This window comes from Sciurus carolinensis, chromosome 6 (genome assembly GCF_902686445.1).
Source record: "Sciurus carolinensis chromosome 6, mSciCar1.2, whole genome shotgun sequence".
In the NCBI taxonomy this organism is placed as follows: domain Eukaryota; kingdom Metazoa; phylum Chordata; class Mammalia; order Rodentia; family Sciuridae; genus Sciurus; species Sciurus carolinensis.
The window spans coordinates 33,449,400-33,465,901 of record NC_062218.1 but is presented as its reverse complement, the minus strand read 5'-3'; the positions used below and the strand labels follow the sequence as shown (position 1 = coordinate 33,465,901).

Below are 16,502 nucleotides of genomic sequence, written 5' to 3'. Positions count from 1 at the left end.
TGGCTAGGGCAATGTGGGCATGAAACACTGCACTCTAGCAAAAGCGGGGACATGGCCCTGAAGTGCATGTTGGGAAACACTGCGCTTGGTAGGGGTGGAGGTGGACCAGGCAGCTGCATCTTAGGCTGCACCTACCAAATTCCAACCTCAGTGTTCCCAGTCATTATTTTTCCTTCATCCCATTAGTGCACATGTCATGGAGTGGTTTGTGGCTCAGGCACCATAGTACTCCAGCAATTCTCCCCCAACTCTATAACGTGGAGGTGACACTTCCCCAATATGCAACCCCTGTGAGATTCCAAGCAGGTAGAGAATGGGACCAAGCAGTACCAGAGTCCTTCCAGTTGTATGGACATTACCATACATTCCAGGTTTGTATAGGACATTGTCTTTCTCCCTGGACTAATTGACTGAGGCCAGGAGATCTGGATCAGGCAATAAGGACAATGGGTACCCACAGAGGTAGTAGGGACAGAGAGACTAGGCAACTATACCGACTAGGTCCAATCCCTGTCCTATACATAGGGAATACCAAGTCCCCAGGAGGGATGGGAATGGGACACAAGCCTGTCATCTGCTTTCCCCACAAGGACACAGCAGCAGAGGCCTAGAAGGACAATGCCTTCGTTAGCTCTCCAATCTGGTGTCACTGCGGGTAACCAGGAAGCCACCCTTGGCCTTGTGTCACAGAGCAGAGCCACCTCTCGTCCTGCCCATGGTAAACTACAGCAGTATTCCTGATACCACAATGTTTACCCAAAGAACATGAGCCCAAGTTTACCAGGTGAGAACTGGCTCTCAGCGCAGGGAAAGAAGCTGGAGGTGCTCTCTTTAAACTCCAGGACTCTGTGGCAAGATATCACAACCACAGCCAACAAAAACAACTAACACTGGGCTAGTGTTAGAAAACATTTGTTTGCCCAGTTAGTTAAGCCCAAATCCCAGGGGTCATCCTAAATTCTCTTTCCCTATTAATCCCGCCATGACTTCCTGCCATAAATCCTATCAGCTCCATTCCAAACTATGCTCCAAATATGCTCTCTTTCCACCAACTCCATTACTGCAACAGCCCCTACCATCTCCCTACCACCACCCTACCCTTATGGCCCAGCGTAAGGGATTTTTTCTGCACCTAAATCCCATCATGTCTTCTCCTGATGAAAACCTTCAATCCAAAAGTCTCATCCTATTCCATAGCTGCTGTGATCTGATCACTGCCAGCCACTCCAGTCTCTTTTTTATCTTATAGTAAAGACACAAGGACATTCTTTCTGCCCCTCGAAACACCCCTAAACTTGTTCCACCCCACAACCTTTTCAAATCCTGTTCTTTTTTGCATCAAATTCTCCTCCCCTGGATGTTGGCTCCCTTCTGCTCATCCTGCAGGACACTACTCCTTCAGAGGAGTTTCCCCCAACCATCCTGAGGAAGCAGCATCTTAGGCCTTCTGTACACCATTACTTGCATGTTATCTTGTGAACAAGAATTATCAATACTTAAAATTATTCCACTTGTTTACATGTTTGCCACATCAACACACTTCCCATGATCACCATGGATCCCCTTGACACACATTAGCATTTGAGTTTATTAGGAACACTTGCTCAGTTTTGCTCACTCTATACTGGAAGGTGGCATGGTGAATAAGCTGATCTACAAGACATGTAAGAGTCAAGAAGGTAAAAGGAGGCTGGGAGTAGAAGGGAGGAAGGGGTGACAAATTTAGTTTTGAGATGACCACCTTTGCCAAGGCTTAAAGAACAAGAGACTTCTAGACCTGGTAGGAAGTCATAGCAGTGAGGAGGGTAGTGGATTAGACTAGGAATAATGGTACAGATGGAAAAAAGTAAGTATAAGACATATTTAGGCAAAAAATAAATAGAAATTGCAGGTAGGAGTAAGTGTGAGTGGTCAGAGAGAGAAAAGTGCAAGGATGATTCCCATAACTGACTTGTAGAAAGCTGGATTGTAGGCCTTGTCATTCACAGAGATGGAACATGCTAGAACAGGACCAAATTGGAGAAGGGAGTAATAGCATGAATTCAACTTTGTGTTTGAGGTGTCAAGAATATACTCAGATATACAAAATTACAGCTAAGAGAACCTCATTAGTATGCAGGAAGTTATTAAAGCCACAAGCATGTTAGATCTTCCAGTGGGCAAGAGAAAAAGCATATGGGCAAGACTTAAGGTACTCCAAATACTGGTGTCTGGCAGAGGAGACTAAGCCTTAGAAGAGACGTAGGAACAGGAGAGGTAAGAATAAAACCAGGAGATGGGCATCTCTATCTAAAAAGACAACCTGATTTGGGATCCTAAATAAAGGGCCACTTCTTTATTCTAGTTAAGGAAGCATAGCAAAACCGTTGTTGTGATGGTTCTGCCATAGTTGAAAGTCTTTGGATATGATATCAAATCAAGATCCGGTCTGGTCAATACAAATGCCAGTTGGTAATAGTTGGACCAAAGATGACAAGGGAGATAAAAAAAAAGGAGACCTTCAATGAATTGCTCAACCAGGACAGGATGACGGCTCCCTCCCCCATACACACTGGATGAAGATTCAGAGAAAACTAAGGAACTCTGCACACCCTTACCTCCACACACACTGGTAAAAACTCAGACCACTGGAGCAGGTATCCCCAGGAGGAAGGAGCACTACAAGCAGTCAAGGAAAACCCATGGAGCCAAAAAGCCTGAGGAGTCCCTTCCCCATGCCTCTCCCCTGAATTCCCAGGCCTGGTGGATTGCCATCTAACCTTCCATGCTGCTATGTGAGGGATAAGTATGAAACCTGGAACTGAAGAGCTGTTTGGTTCAGGGAGGAGTGCTTAATTCTGGTTTCCTAGGGTCTCTAGTTACTGATCCTAGCTCATCCCTTGCTGAAAAGACTTGGCCTGGACTATTACATCTTCCCCTGATAAGTATGTTCTGACAACATGGTAGAAGTCCAAGTTGTTGGATACTACTTGTAGGAGAAGTCAGGCTCACGTGCCAAAATAACGAGAGACCTGTGCAACAGGAATACAACCATCTGGTTTACAGACTACAATGTAGCAGTGATGCTAGTCAGCTCTTCATCACTGTGATCAAAATACCTGACATTTTAGCTCATGGTTTCAGAGGTTTCAGTCCATGGTGGGCTGGCTCCATTGCTTTGAACCTGAAGTGGGGCATAACATCATGGCAGAAGGGCATGGCAGAGGAAAGTGGTTCAAATCATGGTAGCCAGGAAGGGTAGGGGAAGAAGGGGGAGGCAGAGGGAGAGAGGGAGAGGGAGAAGAGAGAGGAAGCATCCAGAGACAAGATAGAGTCCCCAGGGTCATGTCCCTAGTGACCTCTTTCCTTCAGATATGCTTAACTGACTATAGTTTCAAGCACTTCCCAGTGGTCCATTTAAATTATTACTCCATCAAGTGGATTAATCCACTGATGAGATTAAGCCCTCAGATCTAATCATTTCCTAAAAGCCTCACCTCTGATCATTGCTGTTTTGGGGACCATGCCTTCAAAACATGAGACTTTTAGGGACATTCCAGACCTAAACCATGACAAGTGGTTTTAGAAAAAATAGAATTTTAAGTAACAGAAACATTATTTTTAAAGCTATGGGAAGTCTCATACAAAAGATAGAACAATTTTAAAATACAAGTTTGATAAAATATCCTCAAAATACTTAAGATAAAAATTAATGTTACTATAAGAAGAAATGATTCTATTATATAAACAGTGGGTAATTTTAATAAATCCTTCCCAATTATTGATAGACTGATAAGCAAAACTCAAGGACATAAAAGATGTGAACAACACAACTAACACATTTGATCTAATAGATACACAGAACAATTACAATTCATGCATGCTAGACTGATGACTGAGATTCTGCACTTCCACAAAGATCCCAGGTGACAGACATTTCCAGTCCACAGACCACATGCTGACAGCAAGGCATAAGACCACAAAACAAAACTCAACAAGTTCAATGAACATGCACAACATAGACAACTTTACTGACCACAGTGAAATCTGTTAGAAATTAATAATGAAGCGACAAAAATTATTCTATTAGGAAAATTTTAAAACACAATTCATGGATTATAGATGGTATCACATATAGTTCATTATACTGAAGGCATTCCAATGCCAACATTTACTGGATTATTTTGGATGGTAAAAACTGAAATTTAAATGAAAATTTATATCTGAAAGCACTGTATTTGTGAATCAGTATCCAACTTAAGAAAATTAAAAGAACACAGAATAAATTCAAGGAAACAAAAGAGCACAGATAATGAAAATAAAAGAAGAAATTCAATTAGCAAAGAAAGATACAATTAAAAGAATATTTTAAAGTCAAATTTGCTTGTTTGTTTTTTGGGAAAAAAAACCACAAATACTTAAACTTCTAGCAGATTGAGTAATGAGAGCAAGGGCACATGCAAATACCACTGTGTATGGAAAAGAGGGCATAACCAAGGGTAATGAAGAAGCCAGTGAGATAACAGACTACTTCAAAACAGACTAGAGACTTGGGAAAAGTGATGCAAGATATTAAAGAATAATAAAACTCAGATTTAGAAAGAGTCATAACTGAAGTAACAACTCAAGAAAGAAATAGACATAAAATTTTTAAAAATGAATGAAAAATGAAAACTAAACTGGAAAAAGATCCAAGAGTAAATAAACACAACAGGTAGACCCTTGAGCGAAGAGAAGGTATAAAAAGACAAATTTTAAGAATCTAAAATAAATGAAGAGATAAAAAAATAATTCAAGAGAAAGTGGCCCATACTGAAGATTGGAAAGAAGACCTAATAAAGGGAAACTAGGAATTTCTGAGAAAGAAAATCAAAAGAAGAGAACTGACAAGACTGGAGTCTGTCCTTTAACCTCCACCTGATCTTTATTGCCTCACAATATGGTAGATAGTTTAGCAAATACAAAAAAACTATAATTAAAATACTTTCATTTAAGTCTTTGGAGCTACATACTGAAAAAATACCAACTTACCAAAAATGTCAACTCGGCCTAGACAACGCCAAGACAAACTATTGTAAAATTACTGGGTTCTAAAGAAAAAAAAATTCTTTGGGCACTTAAGCAACAAAACCACATGGCTTTCTAATGGAAAACAAATAGATTACCATGACCATGAGTTCTTTGTCAGCATTGCTATATGGCAAGAGAAAATGGAGAAATGCAATTTATGACACTCAAAGAGTTAAAAGATTTTATATCCATTCAAACTGACCTTTAAATACAAAGACCACAGCCAAAACTTAGTACTGACACTGGAGGATTCATAGGCCCTGCTCCCATAAGTATGAACTTCAAATAACTAAACTGGATAGTATTTGCATAAGAACTGGTGGTAAACTTTAAAAATACATAGTTACTTATAACCAAAAAGATCCAGTAAGGGTTAAAAGGAAGATGATATAATATGTAATGCCTCCATGCTCTGATGGGGAAGATGGACTATGGTAAAATTATTGGATTTTAAAGAAAATAAACAACTATTTTTTAAAATGGAGGGATTTCGGAATTTTTTTTAAAAAATTCAAAATGAGAGGAGAGAAAATGGGAAGATTAAATGTTTAAAATAGTTTAAATTGTTTTTGGAAGTTGCTTTAGTGATTGTAGCACAAAAACCATGCAGGAAGACATGGGAAGATTTTAAAACTTCTTGAACAGACATTAACAAAGGCCGAAATATGTGTAAAAAATACCATGTACATGCACAGGAAGACTTGGTAACATAAAGATAGTTATCCAGGGGGCTGGGGTTGTGGCTCAGTGGTAGAGCGCTTGCCTAGGACGTATGAGGCACTGGGTTTGAATCTCAGCACCACATATAAATAAATGAATAAAATAAAGGTTCATCAACATCTAAAAAATATTTCATAAAAAAAGATAGTTATCCAAATTACATTTGTAGATTAATTACAAATCCAATGAAAAAATCAACAGGGTTTTCAGAAGAGACTCAAGTTTATACAGAAGAACACAGCACCAAGATCAGTGAAGATGCATTTGGCCAAGAGCAAGGAGTTGACTCACCTTACATCAAGACTCTAAGCAAACTAACCAAATGAAGTTAATTTGGTTGATCTGATACTGGTGCAAAAGTGGCAAACTGACCAGTGGAGTTAATAGTCTACAACTCCACTGAGCTGTCATTACAGTGAGAGCTGGCACATCAAATCACAGGAAAGAAGAGCTACTCACTCAATGGAAATGAAGCAATGGTGACTCATAAGAAAACTTCAATGTTAAATCCCTATCTAATATACAAAACAGCTCCACTTGCATTTAATTGAAAAAAAAAAAAAAAAACACCCAGGGGTTTAACTTTTTAAAAACAACTTTAAAATTCTTAGTAAAATATTATAGGTGACTAGATTTCTGATCTTGGGATAGGAAAGGATTTCTTTAAAAATTTTTGGCATGATTATATTAAAGTTGAGAACTTTTATTTATCAATAGTCATGTATAAGAGAATGAAGAGTTACAATCTGGGAGAAGATATTAGCAATACAGGTGCACAAACAAAGCACCAAGAATATACAGATTGTCAATAAAAAGTATAAACAATCCACAGAAAAGTAGACAAAGAACATGAACAAACATTTTATAGAAGAGAAAGCAGATGTGTTGAAAACATAGGAAGAGTTATTTAGTCCTAAGGATGTGTAGATCGAAACCATCATCACTACTATTTTACACCCACTCAGTTGGCAAAAATGAAGAGTAAGAATAACCAACGTGAAGAGAATGTGCGAGCACCTAAGGTGAATCTATTGGCACTATTTCTTTGGAAATAATTTGATATTATCTCATAAAAGGTGAACATTCAGATACTCTACAACTTTGCCAATTCTATCCTTAGGTATATTACTTAAGAAAAACTATTGTATGTGTACTAGAACATGTATAAAATGCTCAAATTAATGAAAACAGTATTCAAAAACAAAAACCTGGATACAACTTGAAATCTATTAAAAGAGGTAAGTGAATAAAATATTGTATATGTACATGAAATGCTATATAGTAGTAAAATGGAAGGACTAGCAACACTCAACAATATGAGCAATCCTTTGTTTGCCATTTAATATGCTATAACAAGCAGTTACTAGATTATTATGCACAGCTGGACCTCCTTCATATACATTAAAACCATACAAAATTAAATTTATTTCTTATAAGAAATAAGAATCACACAAACACACCTATACACAATTTAAATGAAAAATAATCTTGTGGAAGGAGACAGGTGGGGAGGCAGTGGAATAGAACATCAAATAGTTTACGTCAGAGTCCTAGTTTTTAAGTTGGTTAGTAAGTTCACAGGTGCTTAAAATGTTATCCAGATAAACAATAGGGATGTTTGCATCTGGGAGGGCAAGCGTGGCGAGACCAACAGGTATGAAATTTAACTTTGAGTTAGGCTGTGAATTAGGCAAAAATCTACAGCACATTGACTTGTTCATGGCACAGTAGGCTGTAAGGACTCTAGTCTCACCTCGATGAGTCAGGTTAAAAATAATATTAACACTTCTCTTCCTAAAGTAATTGGCTGTCGTGAGAGTAAAATTATATGTTTCTTGTACATCTTGAGTTATTTTCCAATTGCACGAGTTCTTGTGTTTGCAATTTTGTTTTTTTCCAGAAAATCTTCAAAACAGAACAAAACAAAACAACAATTAAAAGAGTTTACTCTCGTCAAAGCAGATATTTCCCTATCCCTTGGGAGTGACTTTCAAAATACATTCCACATATTGTCATTGATCCATAACTGAGATACCAGTAACGAAAACACTATTTCCGTGTTTTTGCTGTATTTGATTAAATGTATTAACAATGAATTGCTGATTCCCCCTTGTAAGGGGTGAGAATACATTCAGCTTTGTGTGGTTGCTACTGGTGATTTAGCCCAGGGGTGCTCTACCATTGAGCTATGTCCCCAGATCTTTTTATTTTTTTTATTTTGAGACATGGTCTTGTTAAGTTTCCCAAATTGGCCTCAAGTTTCCTTTTTTTTTTTTTTTTAGTTTTTAATTTTTATAGACTGCATTTTGATTCATTGTACACAACTTTTTTTTTTTTTTTTTTTTTTTTTTTTGATGCTGGGGATCAAACCCAGGGCCTTGTGCTTGCAAGGCAAGCACTCTACCGACTGAGCTATCTCCCCAACCCTGTACACAACTTTTTGTTTTGATCCTCCTGCCTCGGCCTCCAGAGTAGCTGGATTTACAGGTGTGTGCCATCATGTGCAACTCAATCAATTAAATTTAAATGGTCTTAAAAAGTTGGAAAAAGAGGTAGAGACAGATCATCAGATGGGATTACTTTCACATAAGGATATAGTATGAACTGTCTTTCTTGTTTTTATGGTACATATTTTTGAAGAAAAAGAAACCCCTCAGGCAGAGAGTATTATACACCTATAATCACTTAAAGATTTCCTCCTGACTCTGGCAGGTAATTTGGAAACATTTCTATCAACTTTCTGCAACTTCTAAGTGTTGCTTGTTGTCACATACATCTCAAACAAGGAAGAATCTATCAATAAAACCAGAGCTAACTTACGATTCAAATAAAGTGTAGCTTTGGGAAGGCTGCATATTCCAGTCCAAGCCAGTGTCCACCCCAGGATACCAAGTACATTTCAAGGTCTTGAAGTCCTGAGTTTCACAAGAAAAGTTCTTGGGTTCCTCGAGTACTTCTGCCCATACAAAGAAAATAAACAGATGAAAGACCTAATTAAACCCCTTTATTGAAAGAGAAGTCAAATGGAAAGCTTCTAATTGGGCTCTGAAGCCATGGGGTTATTCAGAACAATGAAGAAAAACTCAGTGTGGAAATCCACATATCAATAGCCTAATCGAGTCACATCACAGCATTTCATCATTCTGAAGCCCCCTCTTCCATGATTTTCTGGGATATGATGGGAATGGATAGTCAGTGTTGTGCACCATGTCTGTTTGAGAGGCTGTCTCCCTAGTGCCTGTTTGGTGTTTCATTTTGGGTGATGTGGCTTATAGAAAGCCCAGGAGTTTCTAGAAAATCAGACTCTGTGAACTGGATAAACTCAACAACTGGAAGCTCAGAGTCCCAAGAAATAGCAAAGCCACTCTAGGATGCTAGAGTCACTGCTCTTCCTAGTGCCCATGTTAAGGCGCACAGATGAATTAAGCATCCAGGAGACTGGAATTACCTGCTCTGGCGATGGAAGCAAGGAGAGAGCTGTTGCAGACATTGTCCTACTGTCCAGGAAAATGGGACTCAAGACAAAGAGCAGGAGGCCACTGAGTGAGCACACAGAGAGCTACAGAAATATCAACGTGTTCCCCACTCCACTGATATAGCCCATGGAACAAATTTCCCCCACAGTTTAGAACAAGAATGGCCACCATTTGTTCGCTTTGGGTACATGCCACCATGGCATTGAGGCCTGGCACTGTACGTGGTCATTAATCCCCCCAACCACCATCATCCCCATACTGGTTCAGAGAGGCTAGAAAACTTTGCCAAGAGCACAGACCCAGCCAGGGCTTGAGCCAGGGCATGAGTGAACCCACGTCTTCTGGACCACCACCCTGGCTATGTTTCAGATGGTCCACGGCCCCCCCACCCCCCACCCCACTCCCTCCATGATCCTGAGATAATTCCACCATAGCTGAGGCAAAGCAGGCTATTTTCTCAGAGGTCCAGGTCATGACCTGAACTTTCTCTCCTTTAGTACTGTCAGTTTTTAGGAATAAAATTGTTTTTAAGGGCAAGGAAACAACAGGAAATCCTGGAAATACTGCTTTGGAATTTCATTTTCAGAATCTCTCCTAGAAGACTCAGGAAACAAAAGGAAACTAAGATCAGGCACGGAAATGTTTACTTGTCTTCTGGTAAAGGAGAGTCAGCTTGTTCCACAGGGCACAATAAGAGGGGGAAACAAAATTGATACACTTACTTGACACAAAGAAAGTGGTGCCACTTTTAATATCTGTTTGGTTCACCTCACAAAAGAAATTTGTCCCTGATTTTCTAATGAAAGGAATATTATTCAACTTGAATGCAGAAGCATTTGAATCAAGTTGTACTCCATGAATCAGTTTTTCATGCAAGTAACAGGTTATGTTATTGTGATTGATCCCAGAAATATAACAGATGGTGATACTGGAGCCTTCTTCCACCAGCTTATTTTTAGGGAACACTAACAGTGTATTTGGTCCAAGAGAACGTTGAACTGCAAGACAAAAAAGTTTGATTAGAATTTCATTCAGGACTTGAGACAAAACCCCTCTACCTTACCCTCAGAAGATGGCTTTTGGCTTTTTCTATCTCCTAGGAAAAATAGAAGCCTAAATTTCCACACCAAGCTGACACCCGTTGGTCCATATCAGGCACTCCTTTACACCAGAACCACTGTTGTTGCCATTATCGCCAAAGATGGCACCATTATCAGTACCACTGGTGACTACTGTACTGTTGTCATTGTTAAGTGAGCATAACAGCTCTATAGAGAGCAGTTCTATGGAGAGGCCCTGAGCCAAGCGCATCTGTACCTCACCTCAGGCCACTCTCCCTACCTTACAACAATAGGGTGGGTAGACTTTCTGAGCCTAAGTGCGCTCAATCAGTGGTAAGCAAACTAGGGTCTGCTGGCTCTATCCAGCTCCCAAGTCACTTGTCCCTCATAGTCTCACTATTCAACTAGATCACCTCTCTTTCCACCTTCCCCGAAATACCAGTCATTCAGATATCTCCTTTTGCTTTAGTTTTCCCACTATGACCCATTTGCACCTCAGTCTTCCGGCTCTTTAAGAAGACTCAGGGTCCCCCATACCTCCCTCCAGTCACCCCTGCTATCCTCTCCTCCCACCTGGCCTGAAGGAGCTGAAGGAGCTGCCCACCCTTGTGCTCAAGATTCACCACCCCATCCACTTCTCATCCTGCTGCAGGCTGGCTGCCTGTCCACCAAGATTAGTTCCATTATTTAGTGGTTTGATGACTTTGCCTGGGTTCTTTAACCTCCCTGTGTCTCAGTTTCCTCATCTGTGAAGTGGGGATAAGAATAAAGCATATTTTATGGGGCTGGAGTGGGGACTAATTTCTAGTGTTTCAAACAGTAGCATGTAGATGTAATTCTATTATTATTAGTCTAAACACTAGGCCACTCAAGTTAAAGGGCTACCAGTTTGAGGTAGTACATCTTCATAAATGCCTCACAAAGGAATGATTCTTTTGGCAGAATTTCAAATAATTTAAAGGGTAAATAGTGAAGAGATAAATGCCATTGCTGTAGAACTGGGCTGTATTTTAATCAGAGCATGAGAAACTATGGCAAAAACCACTCTAAGTTTGAATTACAACCAACACAAAATTAAGGGATATTTAAAACATATTTGTCCATAACATTTCAATACTCTGATGAAAAACTGCTTTCATTTTTCATATTTCTTCCCTTTTCTCTAGATTGGGGATTGGCAGGCTATGGCACATGGGCCAACCCAAGCCCACCATCTTCTTTTTTAAATAAAGTTTTATTGGAACACAGTCACCCTCATTGGTTCAAATATTGTCTGTAGTTGCTTTCCAAAGGCAGAGTTAAGTACCACAGTTATGACATAGACTATTTGGCCCTTTATAGAAAAAGTGCCCCAAGCTCTTTTCCAGAGATATTCATATTTTGTGTTGTTTTAATGAAAACATAAACAATTTATGTTCTGCTTTGTTCACTTAGCTTTCTATAATAGGGACACTTTACACAGTTGGCAAATGAACACAAAATTGTCTGAATTGCATAATTAATTCACAAAGTTCAGAAGTAAAAACCTCAGCCATCTATCTCCCCATAGTAAATGTTACAACCTTGCTTTTAGTTCTAATACAAGACAAATGAAAATAATGTCAGTGTCTACAAAGGGGTCCTCATGGCAACTTCCACTATTTGACTGTTGATCCCTGAGTAGAACTAAGTATTACATTATTCACTCTTAAAACCACCTCACTTCTTACCATGAACTTCCTCCCATGAGCTCCAATTGCTCCAGATACTCAGTTCGGGGAACTTGGCATCATCCGCCCTACTCTGTATTCTTACAAAGTGTGTTGCGCATTCTAAAGGGAGCTCGGATTCCCAGCTCCAGTGCAGAACTTGGTCCCGCTTCACAGTGGTGCTGTAATTCCCCTAAAAGTAAAGGAAATATTTGAAATCACATAGCCATCCCTTTCTGGAAAATAAGTCAGCCTGCTTTGCCCCAAAGCACAAACTTAAATCCCATTACAATTCTACCACACATACAAATGAAGTCTGTCTCCAACTAGTCAACCCCCTGACTCTGATGTCTCAGCATCCTGCCTCTCGAAAACCCAGCTCTCAACCCCTATGGCTGTCCAATTCCAGGGGTTCATGTGAAGCAAGTGGAGAGAAGACAGAAACCGATCAAGTCTTGGGAAGAAGTTCGGTGACAGAAGGTGTTCTCAGAGCAAGTTACAGAGAACCTGCTAAGAAAATTCCTGAAAACTAGATAATTGAATCTTTTTAAAAATAAGTAAGATTGATGGTTGTTTTTAAATATTCATTTTCAACCAGCACCAGATCAGATTGGCCAAATCTCTGTAGAAAGGACAGCCCTTCATGGCACCCTGGAAGTCTGATTGTCTCCAGAAGTCAACAGATGACGCTCCATGTCACCCTTGGTTTTCTATCTCTTGTCTTTTCAGATATGGTTGGCCCCCTGGACCACACCCCCTCCAATGAGCTTCATCTGTAAGAATCTTAGACCCAAGAGATGTCAATAACATAGAATGTCTTACACTGTTGTTTGAGAAGTTTGTACAGGTTGAACCATAATTTGGTCTTTTGGCACAACCTTTCGTCTTAATCTTTCCAAGACATTGGCATCTCTCTTCTCAAATTCATCAGGCTCCAATGGCTTCAATACATCTTATCCTGCCATTCAAGGTCCTCTACAAGCTGGATCCACCGATCTCTCTCTTTCCAGAATCTTCTCTCTGGACCCATATCCCAACACATCTGGGATACGCTTTGTTCTTTACGCCTCAGGGTTTGTTTTTTGTTCACGCAGTGCTCCTGGTTGAGTTCACCCTACTTCCCTCCGCATTAGGAATCAGTGTCATCCTTGACTCCCAGGTCACACCCTATCTCCTTGATGAGATTTTTCCCCAGTGGTGCTGGGCATGGAACTTAGGGCCTTGTTCATGCTAAGCAAGCACTCTACTACTGAGCTTACCCCTAGCCCCCATGAAGCCCCTTTCCTCTTAATTCCTCCCACCTTTGCCTCCTTGAAGTTCTCATGAACATTGTGTTTAGTTCTCGGTAATGATTTGTGACTCTAGGGTGGTCCTGAGACAGCAGGGACTATGCTTCCTTATTGTTTGTGCCCCCTGTAGTTTTAGGCCTCATTCTTTTCAGTATGCCTCTCCTAAGACTCCTGCTTTCTGCCCCCACAGCTAGGAATAGAAACAATACATACTTTGTACTTCTTGGGGGAATCTGAGTCTGCATCTGTACCCACCTATCTAAGGGAAAATGATAAATCCTCAATGAAGGGGACAGGGTGACCTGCATGTCACATACCACCTGGAGGCAGCAGCTGGAACTTTTTCCCACCTATGCCTGTGCCCTTTCCAGGTGGCTAAGTTTAAACCAAGTCCATGGTAGAACTAACACAATCCTGGAATCAGAACACCCTGGTCCACTCAGGTGTCATTTAATTATATACTTCCTTTACACTCCATAACGAACTGTGATTTTTTAAATGCTTATGCTTAATTTCAGCTTATTGAATTATTTTATTCTTAGATGACAAAATGCATTTTTAATCTAAAAGCAAATATAAGAAGAAAGAACAGAAAACAGAAAAGAAAATGAATGAAAGAAAGAAAAAGAAAGAAAGAAAGAAAGAAAAGGAAAGGAAAAGAAAGAAAGGAGGGAGGGAGGGAGGAAGGAAGGAAGGAAGGAAAAGAACTTTAAAGAACTATATTCATGATAATAATATCCCTCTAAATGTCACCAAGTCACAGACTGGATCTGGCCTCCTGCAACTCCCTCAGATTCAGCCCCTTCTCCCACCCCATCTCCGCCTGGCCTGGACCTGAAGCCCACTCCTACCAGTCAATTTCCCTGCTTCTTCTGTTCTCCCAACTGTTCTCCACTCTGCCGCTGAGTGGGCTTTTAAAAAACAAACCAAATCTTGCCACTGCCCTTATTCTTACTGCTCTTGGATAAGAAGCAAAACCTGAGTGTGTCCTATGCAGTGAGGCCCAGGCCCACTTGTTCTGGCCTGTCCCCACATGCTCAGAGCTCCCAGGCAGCACCCTGCATCCAGGCCTGGCAGTTCTCCAGCTGACACCCGACTTGAAGGCCTCTCCTCCCACCCATCAGCTCTTCCCAGAGAGCCCTTCTCCACATTCCACAATCAATTACTATATTACTCTTTCATATTTTGGCTCAAACAAACCTTCGCCCAAATTGCAGGAGGTCAACCCCAAGCCCACAGCACCTTGCCCGTGACCTGCACACACCGCACATTCAGAACGCTCTGTTTGTATGTGTATCACCTCTTTTCTGCTGGCATATCTCCCACCTTGCACAATGCTTGATCTGGACCCAGAGTCTAATCCTGGGTAATGAGTGACTTAGTCACTTCATTAATACGCAGTGATGTGTTTCCTCAGACACCTTGTGTGGATTCTGTGTAATCTTAACTTGTGCTTTGTGGTCTTTGCAGACTTGCAAGTGAAGGAGATAAAACAATCCTTGGATTCAGCAATTCAGTGATTTGACAAAACATGGTGACTGAAGGTGGTGACATACATCTGTAATTCCAGTGACTTGGGATGTTGAGGTAGGAGGATCATAAGTTCAAGACCAGACTGGGTAACTTAGTTAGACCCTATCTCAATAAAAAGGACTGGAAGTGTAGTTCAGTGGTAAAACATCCCTGGGTTCAATAATCCTCAGCACCAAAAAACAAAACAAACACAAATACGTGTGTGTTTTGTGCATGTGTGTGTTTAATGAACTGCCTTTAGGCCATTTTCATTCACTGAAGAGGCAAGTGTAATTTGGCACTGAGCACCATTAGTAATGTGTAGAGACACAGTGACACAGAAGTCTAACTGGGGTCACTGATTCATTGCCGAAGCGTGAGCTCTATCCCTAAACTGACTCACACTCTGGGCTTCCTTCCAAGCTTGAGCCGTCTGTCACTACGCCTGTTCCTGCTGTTGACAAAATCACATGGCAACTGGTTGGAAGAGAAGGGAGGACCTTGGCCCAGGGCAGAACCACATAGTGAGTCTGCCAGCAGGGTTCCACATGGCCAGCTCTGACCAGGGGGTGGCCTTGGTCCTGCTCTAGGCACCTGGACCAAGATGCCTTTCCTTTGTCTCACTTGGCAACACAGTGATCTGAGACAGTGAGTCTGGCAGCTGTCACTCTCAGCATGAGGAGGTGCTGTCAGCCCTGCGTTGTAGGATCTGCCCTATGGAGAGGAGAATAGTGTCCATATGGACGCATCTTCTCTCGCTCAGCTGGCTTTCTTCCTCTTCCATAACTGGGGAAGAATCTGATGTCTCGCCTCGTCGTCAGGCATGAGACGGGGCTTCTCATGGCAACATCAATTCTGTGGTCTTCTGATGGCCTGGAGAGGCTGCACATAGCCATGTTCTGTCTCAGGGCGTGGGGAGAGTGTGACACTGGCCTGTCTGTCACCTTGAGCCACACCACGCATCTCTCTGGACTGTGGCTCTCTCCTCTGTGATCCACAAGCTGGGCTGTGTGTTGTGAGGACAGCACAACAGACAAGGCAAAACTCGACTCTTAAGCATCTGGAGCCCCAGAACATTACAGAAGTCGGTTCCAGAAGCTGCTCCACCTTACGTAGAGACTACTGCATGAATCTAATGTGAAGACAGATATGAACAACTGCTTTGTGGGAAAAGAGGGGGATCCATGTGGCTGACACTATAACTGATACGACAACAGACCTGAACTGTCCTTTGGAAAACTACAGAATAAGACACACTTGGTTTATGGTTAATGTTATTTTTGTTAATAGCAATAGGGCTGGTTTTCCAAAATTCCTCCACCACTTCCCCCACATTTATTTTTCTAGGACAATTCTTAGTCTCAGTAAGGCCTTTGTTCAATGTTTTTCTGGCTCAAATCAACAACCAGTTTATCCACCAAAACCACAAAAAATAGATTTTAATGTGAGGGGGAGGTGGAAAGTCGTGTTCATGGCGGAAGTGGACAGCTACATCTAGTGTTACTATTGCTTAAAATCAGCACACTAAACAACTCTCATTGTGGGAAAGTGCCTTCTGAGTGGTCAATTATAGATCTGGTATGAATCCTACGTGGATGGGGTGAGCATTTTATTTATCACAGGCTCTTGCTTGGACCTCAAATACAATAATGGATAAGGGAAGTAACTGAAGCCTTGAACATTGTGACCTCTGGGCTTGACGAAAGG

The 16,502-nt window shown here is 41.0% G+C and overlaps 1 protein-coding gene across 1 annotated transcript in view; it reads right to left on the bottom strand.

Moving 5' to 3' along the window:
• Positions 1-16,502, bottom strand: part of Osmr (oncostatin M receptor) — a 63,448-nt gene that overhangs the window by 21,980 nt on the left and 24,966 nt on the right. The window contains 4 exon segments of the mRNA XM_047555389.1: positions 7,523-7,674; positions 8,590-8,725; positions 9,968-10,243; positions 12,016-12,187. Coding sequence (XP_047411345.1) covers positions 7,523-7,674; positions 8,590-8,725; positions 9,968-10,243; positions 12,016-12,187 — 736 coding nt within the window.